We start from the raw sequence: 18,671 nt of genomic DNA on the forward strand, positions 1-18,671 counted from the left end.
GGAGCCAGCGCCTCCCCCAAAGCAACGTAGTATATTGTCCAAGGTGTCTCCAAAACTGTCTCACCACTCCTGTCTAAGCTCCATTGGCTCCCAGTAATCCCCAGGATCCACTTCAAATGTGCGTGTCTGGCCTACAAGATCCTACATGGCATCCTTCCTGCCATTATCCCTCTATCCTGGAACTCCCCAACCCCTACTTCCTCCAGATCCTCCCAAATTTTTAAACTATCCTTCCCTTCCATAAAAGGTATTTCCCATGTAGGCAAACTTGGGTCATCCCTCCCCTTTAGAATCACTGAGATCTGGAATAACCTCACCTCCCCTCTCCGAACCTCAAGCTCCCTCCAACTCTTCCGCAAACACCTAAAAACCTGGCTATTCTCAAAACTGTAACACTTCCCCTCTCTTAGGCCTCTCACCTTCCCCCTTTACACCTAACTCTTTATTATCCCAGGACAAGCAGGCAGCATATTCTTTACGCATGGGTGACGTCACCGACGGAGCCCACGGTACGGACCTTTTTACTAGAAAGTTCTAGTTGGCCGCACCGCGCGTGCGTGAGTGCCTTCCCGCCCGACGGAGGAGTGCGTGGTCCCCAGTTTCTTCGTTTCCGCGGAGCGAAGAAGACGTGTGTTTTTCAACGTCGTTGAAATACTCCTTTTGCCTTCCCGCTCGCGTTCTTTTTTCTGTTTTTTCACCTTCGGGTGCTTTTTTCTTTCATTAAAAAAAAAAAAAAAAATTTTCCTTTCTTTTTGCTTTATTTTTCGTTCCTGCCCCGGCGGGGCCTGTTAGCACGATCCAGGCCTCGGGGTTTGATTTTACGGAGGCCGTGTTCCCATTCATGCCCCCGCAGCCCGGTTTTAAGAAGTGCCAGCGGTGTGTACGCCCGATCTCCCTCACTGACCCACACAACTGGTGCTTACAGTGCTTGGGACCGGATCATCGGGCGGATTCCTGCACCCGCTGTGCCACTCTTAAAAAACGCACTTTGAAGAATCGTCAAATCCAACAAAATCTACTTTTCGGCACCGGCCCGACTATGGATTCGACCTCTTCATCTGCGGCACCGTCGAAATCGACACCGACCACTTCGACACCACCTGAGTCGACATCGGCGCCTCCGGCGCCAGGTAAGCCGGCTAAGAAGCCTTCCACCCTTGAGCGCCCTCCCACCTCAGGGACGACACCAGTCCTTTCGGCTCCACGCCGAGCCAAAAAACGCTCCACTCCGATTTCGGTGAGTGCCTCGTCATCGGCCCCCTCATCGCCGGAGTGTAGAGCGGCACCCATGGAACCAAAGAAGAAAAAAGTGGTTCCGGTGCCTCCCCTGGATGACCGCATTGCGGCCATCCTCCAGGACAAGTTGCAGGAACAACTCCACAAGCAACTTAAGCAGCTCTTACCCTCTATCCTGGCACCGCTGCTTTCGGTACCAGACCGGCCCGAGCCCCACACCGTCCAACCGGTATCCACTCCATCGGTACCTATGGACTCCTCCATGCCCATTCTCTCGGCACCACATCTCCATTCCCATGCCGAGGCTATGGCCTTGACGACGACCGATCCTCCTCGGGACCGGGCAGGGCACCGGTCTCCCCACGACTCTGACCGGCACCGTACTTCCCGGGACCGAGACAGACACAGGTCTGCATCACCCGGTAACGTCTCGGTACGCTCAGGCAAGTCTTTGTCTAAAACTCACCATGCCGAGCCTTCCACTCCAGTCTCTCGACACGCACTTACCGATGTCAGAGACCCGGACCTATGGGAACAATCCCCTACCGGTACCGAGGAGGATGCATTGTCGTCGGACGAAGAGCCTTCGGCACCCGATACCGCATCTAAACCCGAACAATCTTCCTTCTCAAAATTCCTCAGAGAGTTGTCGGGTGCTTTGTCTTTGCCACTGGAATCTGACTCTAAGAAGTCACAAGCTTTCCTGGAGGCATTAGATTTCGATCAACCTCCCAAAGAGTTCCTAAAGTTGCCCGTGCATGATATCTTACGGGAAACTTTTTATAAAAATTGGGAGAACCCGCTGACTGTTCCTGGGGCCCCCCGTAAATTGGACAGCCTCTATAGGGTTATACCAATCCCAGGATTTGATAAACCCCAACTCCCTCATGAGTCTCTCCTGGTGGAGTCCACTTTAAAAAAGACTCAGGGCTCCAGTGTCTATGCCTCCACCCCTCCTGGCAGAGAGGGCAAAACTATGGACAAGTTTGGCAAGCGGCTCTATCAGAATGCCATGCTTGCCAACAGGGCAAACAACTACTCGTTCCATTTTTCATTCTACCTCAAACATCTGGTAATGCAACTCTCCGCCATGCAAAAGTACATGCCAGAGCATAAGGTTCCACTTTTCCAACAGCACGTCTCCAGCCTGCTTCAACTAAGAAAATTTATGGTGCGCTCTATCTATGACTCTTTTGAGCTCACCTCCCGTGCATCTGCCATCGCCGTGGCCATGCGCCGCCTAGCCTGGCTCAGGGTCTCTGATCTGGACGTCAACCATCAAGACCGATTAGCCAACGCCCCATGTCTTGGTGATGAATTATTCGGAGAGTCCCTGGATACCACCACGCAAAAACTCTCTGCCCATGAGACCAGATGGGACACTCTCATAAAACCTAAGAAAAAGGCTCCACCTGCTCGTCCTTACAGGCCACAGACCTCATATCAGCGCAGGTTCTCCGCTAGGCCGCTCAATCCACCTCCACAGCAGCCTAGGCGGGCCCGCCAACACCAGCACGCCCAGGCTCGTGCCCAGTCTAATCAACCGGCCAAGGCTCTTCCTCCTGCCAAACCATCTCAGCCCTTTTGACTCCTCTCTCCAGGGCTTAGCCAGTCTTCCACCCTCATTGCCTCTTCCTCAGCCAATCGGAGGCAGGCTCCACATCTTCATCAGCCGTTGGGAGGTCATTACATCGGACCAGTGGGTCCTAAACATCATCCGCCACGGCTACTCTCTCAACTTCCAGACTCTTCCACCAGACAATCCTCCCGTAGAGTCTGCTTCTCTTTCAACTCAAACCCCCCTCCTCCTGAGGGAGGTCCAATCCCTCCTTCTACTCAATGCCATCGAAGAAGTACCTCTGGAACAAAGGGGCCGGGGATTCTACTCCCGTTACTTTCTAGTTCCAAAAAAGACAGGAGACCTACGTCCCATTCTCGACCTCCGGGACCTCAATAAGTGTCTCGTCAAGGAGAAGTTCAGAATGCTCTCCCTTGCCACGCTGTACCCTCATCTCTCTCGGAACGACTGGCTATGTTCCCTGGACCTCAAGGAGGCCTACACTCACATCCCAATCAATCCATCCTCACGTCGCTACCTACGATTCCAGGTGCACCATCGCCATTATCAGTACAAAGTGCTACCTTTTGGCCTGGCTTCATCTCCCAGAGTGTTCACCAAATGCCTCATTGTGGCGGCGGCCTTCCTCAGGACTCACAACCTCCAGGTGTTTCCCTACTTGGACGATTGGTTAGCGAAAGCACCTACGTCTCCACTTGTGCTACAAGCCACTCATCATACCATCTCTCTCCTCCATCTTCTGGGGTTCGAGATCAACTACCCCAAGTCGCTTCTGCTTCCCACACAGCGACTTCAGTTCATCGGAGCGGTTCTCGACACCACACTAATGAGGGCGTTTCTCCCCTCCGATCGTCAGCGAACTCTGCTCCGCCTGTGTCGTCAGGTGCTCCTTCATCACTCCATTTCTGCCAGACAAATGATGGTCCTCCTGGGCCACATGGCCTCGACGGTGCATGTGCTTCCCCTGGCACGACTCCACCTCAGGACACCTCAATGGACTCTGGCCAACCAGTGGTCACAGACCTCGAATCTTCTTTCTCATCCCATCTCTGTGACATCGTCTCTTCAGCGATCTCTACAATGGTGGTTGAACTCCTCAAATCTTTCCAGGGGCCTTCTTTTTCATCTGCCCCCGCATTCCATGATCATCACCACGGATGCCTCCCCTTATGCATGGGGAGCTCACCTGGGGGACCTACGCACCCAAGGTCTTTGGACCCCGCAGGAGCGTCTTCATCACATCAATTTCCTGGAACTACGAGCCATGTTCTATGCTCTCAAGGCCTTCCAGCACCTTCTTTGCCCTCAGGTTCTGCTTCTGTGCACGGACAACCAAGTTGCCATGTACTACATCAACAAACAGGGCGGCACCGGATCTCGCCTCCTTTGTCAGGAGGCTCTTCGCATTTGGACCTGGGCCACGGCCCGCAGTCTCTTCCTCAAGGCTGTCTACATCCAGGGCGAACAGAACTCCCTGGCCGACAATCTCAGCCGCATCCTTCAACCTCACGAGTGGACTTTGGATCCTCCCACGCTCCACTCCATCTTTGCTCGCTGGGGCACTCCGCAGGTGGACCTATTCGCAGCTCCTCACAACCATCAGCTGCCCCAGTTCTGCTCCAGACTCTTCTCTCCTCATCGTCTGGCCCCGGATGCATTCCTTCTCGACTGGACGGATCGGTTCCTCTATGCCTTTCCTCCTCTACCTCTGATGTTGCGGACTTTATCCAAACTCCGCAGGGACAGAGCCACCATGATCCTCATAGCTCCCCGGTGGCCTCGTCAACACTGGTTCTCCCTTCTACTTCAGCTCAGCTCCAGGGAGCCCATTCCTCTACCTGTGTTTCCTACTCTACTTACACAGCAACATCAGTCTCTACTACATCCCAATCTGTCTTCGCTCCACCTGACAGCTTGGTTTCTCTCGGGCTGACCTCTTCAGGAAATCTGTCTCAGCCTGTCCGTCTCATTTTGGACGCCTCCAGGAAACCGGCCACCCTCCAATGTTACCATCAGAAGTGGACCAGGTTCTCCTCTTGGTGCCTCCGTCATCATCACAATCCCACCTCTTTAGCGGTGGAAACTGTTCTGGACTACTTACTCTCCCTGTCCAACGCAGGCCTCAAGTCTACCTCAATCAGAGTCCATCTCAGTGCCATCACGGCATTTCATGAGCCTGTCCTAGGAAAACCTCTCACGGCTCACCCTCTGGTTTCCCGATTCATGAGGGGCCTCTTCAACATCAAACCACCTCTGAAGCCTCCTCCGGTCGTCTGGGACCTGAATGTGGTTTTGTCTGCCCTCATGAAACCTCCCTTTGAGCCACTTGCCACAACTTCGCTCAAATTTCTGACATGGAAGGTTCTTTTCCTCATTGCCATCACCTCTGCCAGGAGGGTTAGTGAGCTTCATGCACTGGTTGCCGATCCACCGTTCACTATTTTTCACCATGACAAGGTGGTTCTGCGCACCCATCCAAAGTTCCTTCCAAAGGTGGTCTCAGCTTTTCACCTCAACCAGTCCATTGTTTTGCCTGTGTTCTTCCCGAAACCTCATTCACATCCCGGAGAACAGGCATTGCACAGTCTTGACTGCAAGCGTGCCCTGGCTTACTATCTTGATCGTACAAGGGCTCACCGCTTGTCCCCTCAGCTCTTCCTGACCTTCGACCCGAATCGTTTGGGTCGACCGGTCTCTAAACGGACGCTATCCAACTGGCTTGCAGCTTGCATCGCGTTCTGTTACGCTCGGGCCGGTCTGTCACTAGACGGTGCTGTCACGGCCCACAGGGTAAGAGCTATGGCCGCTTCTGTTGCTTTCCTCCGTTCCACACCCATTGAGGAAATCTGCAAGGCGGCCACCTGGTCCTCAGTTCACACATTCACTACTCACTACTGTCTGGATGCTTTCTCCAGACGGGATGGGCACTTCGGCCAATCTGTACTTCAGAATTTATTTTCCTAATGGCCAACCATCCCTCCTCCCTTTTTGTTAGCTTGGAGGTCACCCATGCGTAAAGAATATGCTGCCTGCTTGTCCTGGGATAAAGCACAGTTACTTACCGTAACAGGTGTTATCCAGGGACAGCAGGCAGATATTCTTACGTCCCACCCTCCTCCCCGGGTTGGCTTCTTAGCTGGCTTATACTAACTGGGGACCACGCACTCCTCCGTCGGGCGGGAAGGCACTCGCGCACGCGCGGTGCGGCCAACTAGAACTTTCTAGTAAAAAGGTCCGTACCGTGGGCTCCGTCGGTGACGTCACCCATGCGTAAAGAATATCTGCCTGCTGTCCCTGGATAACACCTGTTACGGTAAGTAACTGTGCTATCTCTCCACTGTAGTTCCTCTCTCATCTTTCTTCCTGTAAACCGTGCCGAACTCCGCATTCGTGGAGATGGTGCGGTATATAAACCCAAGGTTTAGTTTAGTTTAGACATTTCGGGCAAGAATGAGATGTCGTAATTCCCATCTGGGCAGCTCGTTCCGGGGGAATATACAGTCTCAGAACAATTTTCAATTGCATTTCCCAGTGGATGATGTTAGGTGATACCTTCTGAATGTTCTTCAGTACCCGCTGTAGCTGCTGGGCCGTTAACGTACACTGTAAGTCCTCAGCCCACGCTGTCGCTAAAATGTCCAGATTGGGGCCCGATTGACAGTCTCGGATCCCCACAATGTGAAACCTTAGTGGAATCCTCTGTTGGGCTGAAAGGCTAAAGAGTTCTGAAAGGCCATCCCTGCTGTCTGTTAATCCCATTTTAATAATCTTTTTCTAGTGTGCTATAATTTTTGGGGCTACTCCCAGTAAACATAATTTGGGTTCTAATCAAATACTAATGGTATTCAATTTTTTTGTATCAAATGTTCTCAATTTCAATCCAAACACTTGCCATCACAAATTAAAATTTCACATCCAGCAACAATTTTATTGTAATCTGCACAGTTATTTTAGATATGCAGTCCATAAATACTTATAAAGTACAAATGGATCGTCCATTTAAGCATTACTTACAAGGTGTCATCTTCTCCAACAAAGAATTCAGACTGTATACCAATCCCACCTCAGCAGAGGCCAATGTCTTTCCAAAATTAATGGCAGATATTCTTCCAGACCGAAGATATTCTGCTGTCTCAAAAGGCACCTTAGATGCATTTAGGGTTAGAGACTGACCTAAACTACTTTTTTCAGTTTCAGCCAAAACCAAAATTCTAAATGCTTTCATCCAAAGCCAGAACATGTCGTTTAGTTTCAGCTGAATCCAAAAACTAAAGATTGGTTGTATGTATGTGAACCGAGGCCCACTTGGGAATTTCAGAGCTTGCAGTTGTTAGCCCTCTGCTAAACTTAGAAGAAGAGATTAACCTACAGTTCCAAGACATGCAAGCATAGGCTGACAATCGGGAGAGCCATTGTAACAGGGACTTCTGAAAGGTTTGGCACATTTAGGTTCTCAAGTCAATGCAGATGTAGTTAAATGTCTTCTTTGACAGGAACTTTGGGACAATATGTGTAAAAAAAATCATGATTACAGACAGCCCCCGGTTTAAGAACACCTGACTTACGTTGGACTCGTACTTACGAACCGGGATCCTGCCTCTCCCTTCCTGTCCAAATGTGACCCTCCTCCTCCCTTCCATGTCTCAGCGCACCCCTTGATTGCCCCTCTGTTCTGTGTCCCAGATTCATGCTTTCTTCCCATGGGTGTTTACCTCTGCTGGCTAGCTGCCTCCTCCCAGTCATGCTTCACAAAGCCACAAGCAGCAGTTCCTGCACATGGCTCGCTACTGACCCGGAAGCCTTCTCTCTGACATCAGTAGCCCATTCTCATGGTGGACAATCCAAATCCCTAATACCTGGCTAAAACCCAAGGAGTAGCAACATTCCTTGATACCGATACAAGGCAAACAATGGCTTCCCCATGTCTTTTTCAATAACAGACTATGGACTTTTCCTCCAGGAAATTGCCCAAACCTTTATTAAAACCAGCTATGCTATCTGCTCTTACCACAACCTCTGGCAATGTGTTCCAAAGCTTAACTATTCTCTGAGTGAAATTTTTTTTCTTCCTATTGGTTTTAAAAGTATTTCCTTGTAACTTCATTGAGTGTCCCCTAGTCTTTGTAATATTTGAGATGAGATGAAGATGACGGCAGAAAAGGGCTACAGCCCATCAAGTCTGCCCACTCTGCTTACCCACCCCCTGTCTATGCCCTAATGACCCAATTTCCTTATCTTGACCCTCATAGGGATCCCACATGGGTATCCCATTTATTCTTAAAGTCTGACACGCTGTCTGCCTCGATCACCTGCACTGGAAGCTTGTTCCAATGATCAACCACTCTCTCTGTGAAGAAATACTTTCTGGTGTCGCCATGAAATTTTCCGCCCCTGAGTTTGAGCGGGTGCCCTCTTGTGGCCGAGGGTCCCTTGAGAAAGAAAATATCATCTTCCACTTCGACACGTCCCGTGAGGTACTTAAATGTTTCGATCATGTCTCCCCTCTCCCTACGTTTCTCAAGAGTGTAGAGCTGCAATTTGTTCAGTCTCTCTTCGTACGAGAGACCCTTGAGCCCCGAGATCATCCTGGTGGCCATCCGTTGAACCGATTCAATTCTGCGCACATCTTTACTGTAATGTGGCCTCCAGAATTGCACACAGTACTCCAGATGAGGTCTCACCATGGCCCTGTACAACGGCATTATGACTTCAGGCTTTCGGCTGACGAAACTTCTATTGATACAACCCAATATCTGTCTTGCCTTAGATGAAGCCTTCTCCACTTGATTGGCAGTTTTCATGTCTGCACTGATGATTACTCCTAAATCTCGTTCTGCTGAAGTCCTAGTTAAAGTTTCTCCGTTCAAGAAGTACGTCCTGCATGGATTTCCGCTTCCGAGGTGCATGACCTTACATTTCTTAGCATTGAAGCCTAGCTGCCAGGTTGAGGACCAACTTTCCAATGTAAGCAGGTCCTGCGCCATATAATTCTGTAAACTGCATTCACTTACTATATTACATAGTTTGGCGTCATCGGCAAATAGTGTTATTTTACCTTGAAGCCCTTGAGTCAGATCCCCTATGAATATGTTGAAAAGGAGTGGACCCAGGACCGAGCCCTGCGGCACTCCACTGGTCACCTCCGATGTTTTAGAGAGGGTACCATTAACCACCACCCTCTGAAGTCTGCCACTCAGCCAATCATTGACCCATGCAGTTAGTGTCTCTCCTAACCCCATTGATTCCATCTTGCTTAGCAGCCTGCGGTGTGGGACACTGTCAAAAGCTTTATTGAAGTCCAGGTACACGACGTCCAAAGACTCTCCCAAGTCCAACTTTCTTGTTACCCAGTCAAAGAAGCTGATGAGATTGGATTGGCAGGACCTACCCTTGGTGAATCCATGCTGACTGGGATCCCGAAGATTCCCTTCATTCAAGATCGTGTCTGTTTCCATGAGTTTGCACACTATTGATGTGAGACTCACCGGTCTATAATTCGCAGCCTCTGCCCTGCAACCCTTTTTATGCAGAGGAACGACATTAGCTAATTTCCAGTCCAGGGGAACTTTCCCCTTACTTAGGGAGAGATTGAATAGCTCAGCCAACGGTTTCGCCAGGATATCGCTCAATTCTCTGAGCACTCTTGGGTGCAAATTGTCTGGTCCCATGGCTTTGTTCACCTTGAGTCTTGCCAGTTCACTGTAAACTTCACCTGGTGTGAACTCAAAATTCTGAAACGGGTCTTCTGTGCTTTGTGTTGCCTTCAACTGCGGACCGTGTCCCGGTGCCTCACAGGTGAAGACTGAGCAGAAGTATTCATTCAGTAGTTTGGCTTTATCGGAATCTGCTTCCACGTAACTTCCGTCCGGTCTTCTAAGGCGTACTATCCCGCCTGTGTTCCTTTTTCTGTCACTAATATACCTGAAGAAGGATTTGTCCCCCTTTTTAATGTTTTTTTGCCAGAATTTCTTCCACTCGAAGTTTTGCCTCCCTAACTGCCATTTTGACCGCTGTAGACCTGGTCCTATATTCTACTTTTGCCTCTCTTTTCTCCGTGCGCTTGTAGGAGAGAAACGCTTTTTTCTTCTCCTTAATGAGGTGCGAGATCTCCGCGGTGAACCATTGGGGTTTATTGTTTCTTTGTCGTTTATTTACTGATTTTATGAAGCGGCTAGTTGCTTCATGTTTGACGGAGTGAAAAATCGATCCACTTGTACCCGTTCTACTCCACTCAGGATTTTATAGACTTCAATCATATCTTCCCTCAGCCATCTGTTTTCCAAGCTGAAGAGCCCTCACCTTTTTAGCATTTCCTCATATGAGAGGCGCTCAATCTCCTTTATCATCTTGGTCATTCTTCTTTGAACCTTTTCTATTGCCACTATATCTTTCTCGAGATGAGACAAGAATTGAACACACTACTCCAGGTGAGGTCACACCATGGAGCGATACAGGAGCATTATAATATTCTTAGTCTTGTTAACCATCCCTTTTTAAATAATTCCTAGCATCTTGTTTGCTTTTTTGGTCGCCGCTGCACATTGGGCGGAAGGTTTCATTGTGTTTACGATGACACCCAGATCCTTTTCTTGGGCGCTAACCCACAAGGTAGACCGTAGCATCTGGTAACCGATTTGCCAAGTTTCCAAGTTTATTCATAATTTGATATACCAACCATCGACAAGTATCTGGTCGGTTTACAGTGCTAAAATTTAAGTTAAAATAAAAGTAAAATGGGGCAATAATATAAATTGGACAAGACATAGACAAAATTGATATGAGAGGGACTGGGGAAAGGGAAAGATTAAAAATTATATCGAAGTTAAAAAATTAAAGAGGGCAGGAGAGAAAATAAGGAGGGAAGTTAGATTGCTTCTTAAAAACGGTTCTCATTCATCTCGTTCCCATTTGTCCATATTAAATTTCATCTCGCACTTGGATGCCCAGCCTTCCAATTTCTTAAGGTTTGCCTGCAATTTTTCACAATCCACATGCGTTTTAACAACTTTAAATTTGCAGATGACACTAAACTGTTCAATCGCCTCACTCATTCCAATTTCCAGATCATTTATACATTTATAAATAAGTTATATAGCACTGGTCCCAGTACAGATCCCTGCGGCACTCCACTGTTTACTCTCCTCCATTGAGAAAAATGACCATTTATCCCTACCCTCTGCTTTCTATTCAATAACCAATCCTGTCTAAGAGGAGGTGTAGTGTGTTTAGGGAATGAACAGAATGGATCCTATAACTTTAAAGACAAATGGAAAGCTTATTTCTAGAGCAGAGTGCTAGTTTTTGGGATGGATAGGAAAGAAAGGTTGGAAATGTTGCCTGTTGGAAGTAGTGGCACCTGCATTTTGCAAATTCTAAAGATGGTCTTTGTTTTCTCTGTCTAGAGTATCACAACAGGCATCATAGCCATCCTGGTGTCCAGGAACCTTCTAAGCTTAAAGCTGGTAAGAGCTGGTTATATCTCACACCCTCTGTTACTATTTCTTATGAATGCTTTCAAAGCAAATTCTATGAAGTATAAAATAAAATTTAGGTACATCAATCCTTTCTATTTACTAAATAGATACCTTTTGTATTCATCATACCGAGGTAGAGCTGGGCATCCTGCCTATTTTTTTTGTTTTGTTGTTGTTAATGAAGTGAAGCATGGAAGGGGAGGGGTTGGTGGGGGGCTGGCGTGTGTGTGTGTGGGGGGGGGGGTTCGCTGCAGCAGAAGGGAGTGGGCATCCCTCCTGCCTCTTTAAGTGCTGTGGATGGGGGGTAAGTTCAGCAGGGGAGTTTTACTGTGGCAAGGGGAAGTGGGCATCCCTACTGCCTCTTTTGGTTATAATCATTATCCCAGGACAAGCAGGCAGCATATTCTTGACTGATGGGTGACGGCACCGACGGAGCCCCGGTACGGACAATTTTAGAGTGATTGCACTCTAAGAACTTTAGAACTTTAGTTCTAACTAGGCCGCACCGTGCATGCGCGAGTGCCTTCCCGCCCGACAGAGGCGCGCGGTCCCCAGTTTTTTAGTTTCCGCGGAGCTAAGACGCATGTTTCCAACGGCTGTTGGACTCTCTTTTTCGCCTTCCCGCTCGTGTAATTTTTCTCATGAATTTATTCACTTTTTCTTCTTTTGTTATTTTCCTTAAAAAAAACAAAAAACAAAACAAAAACAAAAGTCTATTTTTCGACTTTTTTCAGTCGGCCCCGGCGGAGCCTGTTGGCACCATTGAAGCCTCGGGCTTCGATTTTGCTACTGCCGTTTTTCCCTTCATGCCCCCTTCTCCGGGTTTTAAGAAGTGTCAGCAGTGTGCACGCCCTATTTCTTTATCCGACCCGCACAAGTGGTGCCTTCAATGTTTGGGTCCGGACCATAGGGCAGAAACGTGCACCCGCTGTAGTTCTCTTCAAAAGAGAACTTTGAAGAACCGCCAAATTCAACAGCGGATTCTTTTCGGTACCGCTATGGAAGTTCCACCGGCGTTGACTCCGGTGACTTCCTCCAAATCGGCACCGGTGGTTTCGACACCACAAGAGGTCTCTTCGGTGTCGCACCCTTCAGGTAAGCCGGCTAAGAAGCCATCCCCTTCTGTTCTCGGCCCGCCAGTCGAATAAGCAGTGAGCCAAGTCCTGCAGACTGTGCGCCGGCCCCGCAAACGCTCCGCTCCCATAGAAGTCACTGCCTCTTCATCGGCATCGACTTCGCCTGAGCGTCGAGCGGCACCGCAGGTACCAAGCAAGAAAATAGCGATACCGGTGCCATCGGGACCGTCTCTGGATGAGCGTATAGCATCCATCCTTCAGGTCCAGCTTAAGGAGCAATTACAACACCTGCTCCGGCTCTGCTAACTCCGAACCTTCCGGTGTCGGTATCCACTGAGCCTGCGGTACCGATAGTCGACCAGCCTATGTTATCGGCATCGACGTTATCGGCACCGCTTAAATCTGCCTCTTCTATGCCTGTCTTATCGGCGGAGCCTAAGTCTCTTCGACGTACGGCTCACTCGGCCTCTGATCCGGTACCGCTTACCGACGCCCGTCCCGTTTTACAGTCACCGGGTACGGTGTCGATGCGTTCAGGCAAATCGGTACGCAAAACCAGGCGTACCGAATCCTCTATCCCTTTGTCTCAGGGCCGTCTCCCATCGGTACGGGACCCTGATTTATGGGATGACTTTGATGATCCCCTCGGTACCGAGGAGGATTTTTCATCAGATGAGGCTGACCCATCGGTGCAGGATCCTGCTAGTAAGCCGGAGCACTCTTCCTTCACCAAATTTCTTAGGGAAATGTCAGACACCCTTTCTCTTCCCTTGGAATCTGATTCTAAGAAGTCAAAAGCATTCTTGGAGGCTTTAGACTTTGAACAACCTCCTAAAGAATTTTTAAAGTTACCCCTTCATGATATATTAAGGGAAACTTTTTATAAAAATTTGGAAACTCCTCTCAATTCCAGGAGCTCCAAGGAAGTTAGAATCACTTTATAAAGTTATTCCTATCCCAGGGTTTGACAAACCTCAGCTTCCACATGAATCTTTGCTGGTGGAGTCAACCCTCAAAAAATCTGCAGGCTCTAGTGTATATGCCTCTGTCCCTCCTGGCAGAGAAGGCAAGGCCATGGATAAATTTGGTAAATGACTTTACCAAAATGCTATGTTGGCCAACCGTTCAGGTAACTATGCGTTTCACTTTTCCTTTTACCTGAAACATCTTATCTAGCAGATGGCCACTTTTCAGAAATATATTCCTGAACGCAAGCTTTCTGCTTTTCAACAATGCACTGCCAGTCTCTTGCAACTCAGGAAGTTTATGGTCCGTTCCATCTATGACACTTTTGAACTGACCTCTCGAGCTACTGCTATGGCTGTAGCGATGAGACGATTGGCGTGGCTTCGCATCTCAGACCTTGATGTGAACCACCAGGACCGCCTTGCCAATGCTCCCTGCCTGGGTGATGAGCTGTTTGGTGAATCTCTGGATACCACCACTCAGAAGCTTTCTGCTCATGAGACGAGGTGGGATACTTTATTGAAAAATAAGAAGAAACCTCCTCCTCCTCGTCCTTTCAGGCAGCAGACGTCCTATCAGAGGCGTTTTTCTGCTCGGCCGATTCAGCCTCATCCTCCTCAGCCTCGGAGGCAGCAACAACAACAGGCTCGCCAACAACAGCCGCCTGCCATGAAGCCTGTTGCTCAGCCTAAACCGACTCAGCCCTTTTGACTCGCTTCTCCAGGGCATTGCCAGTCTTCCTCCCTCATGTCCTCTTCCGCAACCTATAGGAGGTCGACTAAACATCTTTCTAACTCGATGGGAAGTGATCACCACCGACCAGTGGGTGCTATCTATCATAGCCCACGGCTACTCCCTCAATTTTCAGACTCCTCCGCCGTTAGGCCTGCCAAAAGAGTCTGCTTCCAACAAGTCTCAGTCCCTCCTTCTAGCTCAAGAGGTTCAATCCCTCCTTCTTCTCAATGCCATCAAAGAAGTTCCTCAAGATTAGAGAGGTCAGGGATTTTACTCCCGGTACTTTCTAGTTCCCAAAAAGACCGGAGACCTCAGACCTATATTAGATCTCAACAAATGCTTGGTCAAGGAGAAGTTCAAAATGCTCTCTCTTGCCACCCTCTACCCTCTCATCTCTCAGGGTGACTGGCTATGCTCCCTCGATCTGAAAGAGGCTTACACACATATTCCTATCCATCTGGCGTCCAGGCAATATCTACGCTTTCTCATCAATCAAACCATTATCAGTACAAGGTGCTACCCTTCGGTCTGGCCTCCTCTCCCAGGGTATTCACCAAGTGCCTGATTGTAGTAGCGGCCTTTATCCCAGGACAAGCAGGCAGCATATTCTTGACTGATGGGTGACGGCACCGACGGAGCCCCGGTACGGACAATTTTAGAGTGATTGCACTCTAAGAACTTGGAAAGTTCTAGCAGACCGCACCGCGCACGCGCGAGTGCCTTCCCGCCCGATGGAGGCGCGCGGTCCCCAGTTTCTTAGTTTCCGCGGAGCTAAGAAGACGCGTTTCTTTCAACGGCCGTTGAAAGAGTTTTTTGTAATCGCCCTTCCCGTTCGCGTAAACCCCTTTTGGAAATAAAGTTTTCTTTATTTCTTTTCTTTTCTTTAGTTTAAAAAAAAAAACAAAAAAAAAAACCTTTTTCGTTTTTTTCTTCATTTCTTTCGCTTCGCCCTGGCGGGGCCTGTTGCCATCATCGAGGCCTCGGCCTTCGATTTGGCAAAAGCCGTTTTCACTTTCATGCCCCCTCAACCCGGGTTTAAAAAGTGCCAGCGGTGCGCTCGACCAATTTCACTGACAGACCCGCACAACTGGTGTCTGCAGTGTCTTGGTCCTGACCATCGAGCGTCCACCTGCACCCGCTGTGCGACTTTAAAGAAGAGAACTCTAAAAAATCGCCAGATCCAACAGCGGTTGTTATTCGGCGCCGAGATGTCTGATTCTGCAGCACCGGCACCAACATCGGCCCCATCTCAGTCGGCACCTACTTCGTCGACACCGCGCCGGCGTCACACCCTGCAGGTAAGCCGGCTAAGAAGCCTTCCCCGTTGGAGCGTCCTCCGGTCTCAGTAGCAGCGAGTCCAATCCTGCCGACCTCGAGGCGTCCACGGAAGCGCTCCGCTCCTATTGAGGTGAGCCCCTCGACATCGGGGTCCTCATCCTCGGAGCGTAGAGCGGCACCACAGGTACCGCAGAAGAAAAAGGCGGTACCGGTGCCTTCGCTGGACGAGCGGATTGCTGCTGTCCTGTAAGTGCAACTTAACGAGCAGTTGCAACAACTCTTCCCGCACTTTTGACACCGAGCCTTCCAGTCCCGGTCCGGTCTGAGCCACCGGTACCGACAGTGGAGCACCCTCTTTTATCGGCATCCACTTTGTCGGTACCGGGTCACACTGCTTCCTCGACTTCGATGCCAATCTTAGCACCGGAACCGAGAGCTAAACACCAAGCGGTTCAGCCCTCGGTACCAACGCAGCAGGTCACATCTCCTGGTACCGTATCTATGAGGTCGGGTAAGTCGGCGCGCAAAACCCGACACCTGGAACCCTCCACTCCGGAGTCTCGAGACCGTGGCTCTCAGATTCGGGACCCTGATTTGTGGGGTGATTCTGAAGAGCCCTTTCTGTCTGAGGGTGAGTGTTCCTCTGATGAAGAGGATCAACTTGTAGCTGATCCCTCTTCTAAACATGATTCCACATCTTTTACTTCTTTCTTAAAAGAGATGTGTGAATCTCTTTCTATTCCCTTGGAGGCTGAGTCGAAGAAATCCAAAGCATTCCTTGATGCTCTGGACTTAGACCAGCCTCCAAGGGAATTTCTCAAACTTCCTCTCCATGACATCTTACGAGAGACTTTCTATAAAAATTTAGAGACTCCCCTAACTGTACCAGGAGCTCCTCGTAAATTGGACTCCTTATACAAGGTTATCCCTATCCCTGGTTTTGACAAACCTCAGCTCCCGCATGAGTCTCTTTTGGTAGAATCCACACTTAAGAAATCAGCGGGAGCTAGTGTATATGCCTCAGTCCCTCCTGGCAGAGAAGGAAAAGCCATGGACAAATTTGGCAAACGTTTATATCAGAATGCCATGTTAGCCAATAGGTCAGGGAACTACGCTTTCCATTTTTCATTTTATTTAAAGCACCTCATTCAAAACATGGCTGCTTTTGAAAAGTACCTCCCTGACCGCAAGAAATCTGCTTTTCATGCCTGTTCTTCCTCTCTTCTCCAGTTACGGAAATTCCTAGTTAGGTCAATTTATGACACTTTTGAATTGACTTCTAGGGCTACGGCTATGTCTGTTGCCATGCGTCGATTGGCATGGCTCAGAGTCTCAGAGCTCGATGTAAATCATCAGGACCGCCTAGCAAATGCTCCCTGCTTGGGTGATGAGCTCTTCGGAGAGTCCATGGATTCCACTACACAAAAGCTGTCTGCCCATGAGACTCGGTGGGATACTCCCCTGAAGACTAAGAAAAAGACTCCACCTGCTCGGCCTTTTCGCCAACAATCTGCCTACCAGCGCCGCTATGCTGCCCGTCCCTTGCCACCGGCTACTCAACAGCCTAGACGTCAGCGCCAACAACAGCGACAACCACATAGGCCAGCCCAGCAGCAACAGGTGAAGCCTCCTCCACCACAAAAGTCTACCCAACCCTTTTGACGTGGTTCTCCAAAGCATAGCCAGTATTCCACCATCTGCCCATCTCCCTCGACCCATAGGAGGATGTCTTTCTTGTTACACCAGCCGTTGGGAGAACATCACATCGGATCAGTGGGTCCTCAACATCATCCGCCACGGCTACTCTCTCAACTTTCAGACACGTCCTGCACAAAGTCTGCCAAGAGAATCTGCTTTGAACACCTCTCAGTCTTCTCTCCTTCTTCAGGAGGTTCAATCCCTCCTCCTCCTGAACGCCATAGAGGAAGTTCCTCTAGATTAGAAGGGGCAGAGATTCAACTCCCATTATTTTCTGGTCCCCAAAAAAACAGGGGATCTCAGACCCATCCTAGATCTTCGCGATCTCAACAAATGCTTGGTCAAAGAGAAATTCAAGATGCTTTCTCTGGCAACTCTTTATCCTCTTCTCCATCAAAGCGACTGGCTATGCTCCCTCGATCTCAAAGAGGCATACACTCACATTCCGGTCAATCTTGGCTCCAGACAGTACCTCCGCTTCATGATCAATCATTGTCATTACCAATACAAGGTGCTGCCCTTCGGTCTTGCCTCCTCTCCAAGAGTGTTCACCAAATGTCTGATTGTGGTGGCTGCCTTTCTACGCTCTCACCACCTTCAAGTCTTTCCTTATCTGGACGATCGGTTAATCAAGGCCAATTCATCTCAAACAGTGCTCCTGGCCACCAACCAAACCATCCTGTTTCTACAGCTTCTGGGGGTTCGAGATCAATCTACCCAAATCTCATCTCATCCCCACTCAGAGACTTCAATTCATTGGAGCGGTGCTGGACACAGTCCTCATGAGAGCATTCCTGCCATCCAACCGTCTTCAAACTCTTCAATATCTATGTCAGCAGGTGCTTCCACAACATTCCATCTCGGCCAAGCAAATGATGATACTCTTGGGTCACATGGCCTCCAGAGTTCATGTCACACCCCTCGCACGTCTTCACCTGCGCACTCCTCAATGGACCCTAGCTACCCAGTGGTCCCAAGCGACGGATCCTTGCTCACGACACATATCTGTGACATCATCTCTTCGTCAGTCTCTACAATGGTGGTTGATATCCTCAAATCTCTCCAGAGGTCTTCTGTTTCATCTACCTCCTCATCAACTTGTCATCACCACCGACGCCTCCCCTTATGCCTGGGGAGCTCATTTGAACGAATTCCAAACTCAAGGACTTTGGACAGCCCAGGAAATGAAACATCACATCAATTTCCTGGAACTCAGAGCGATGTTTTATGCCCTCAAGGCCTTCCAACATCTTCTCTTTCCTCAGGTCCTCCTGCTGTGCACAGACAATCAAGTTGCAATGTACTACATCAACAAGCAGGGTGGGACAGGCTCTCGCCTCTTGTGCCAGGAAGCCCAGAAGATTTGGGCTTGGGCCACAGATCACCAACTATTCCTGAAAGCTATCTACATTCAGGGAGAACAGAATTCCTTAGTGGACAAGCTCAGCAGAATTCTCCAACCTCACGAGTGGACACTTGATCCTGTAACTCTACAGTCCATCTTCGCTCAGTGGGGCACTCCTCAGATAGACCTCTTTGCAGCTCCTCACAATCACCAGCTGCCCCTATTCTGCTCCAGACTCTACTCTCCTCACCGTCTGGCAGCGGATGCATTTCTCCTCGATTGGT

The 18,671-nt window shown here is 49.3% G+C and overlaps 1 protein-coding gene across 2 annotated transcripts in view; it reads left to right on the forward strand.

Annotated features, from left to right (window-relative positions):
- The window catches only part of KRTCAP3 (keratinocyte associated protein 3), a 59,702-nt gene that overhangs the window by 9,835 nt on the left and 31,196 nt on the right, over window positions 1-18,671 (forward strand). Inside the window, exon 3 of one of the 2 annotated variants that reach the window (XM_033938636.1) lies at window positions 11,218-11,277. The exons of the other annotated variant lie outside the window; for it this stretch is intronic. Coding sequence (XP_033794527.1) covers window positions 11,218-11,277 — 60 coding nt within the window. The remainder of the gene's footprint in view (window positions 1-11,217; window positions 11,278-18,671) is intronic. 2 annotated transcript variants of the gene reach the window in all.

Source organism: Geotrypetes seraphini, chromosome 3, assembly GCF_902459505.1.
Source record: "Geotrypetes seraphini chromosome 3, aGeoSer1.1, whole genome shotgun sequence".
Lineage (NCBI taxonomy): Eukaryota > Metazoa > Chordata > Amphibia > Gymnophiona > Dermophiidae > Geotrypetes > Geotrypetes seraphini.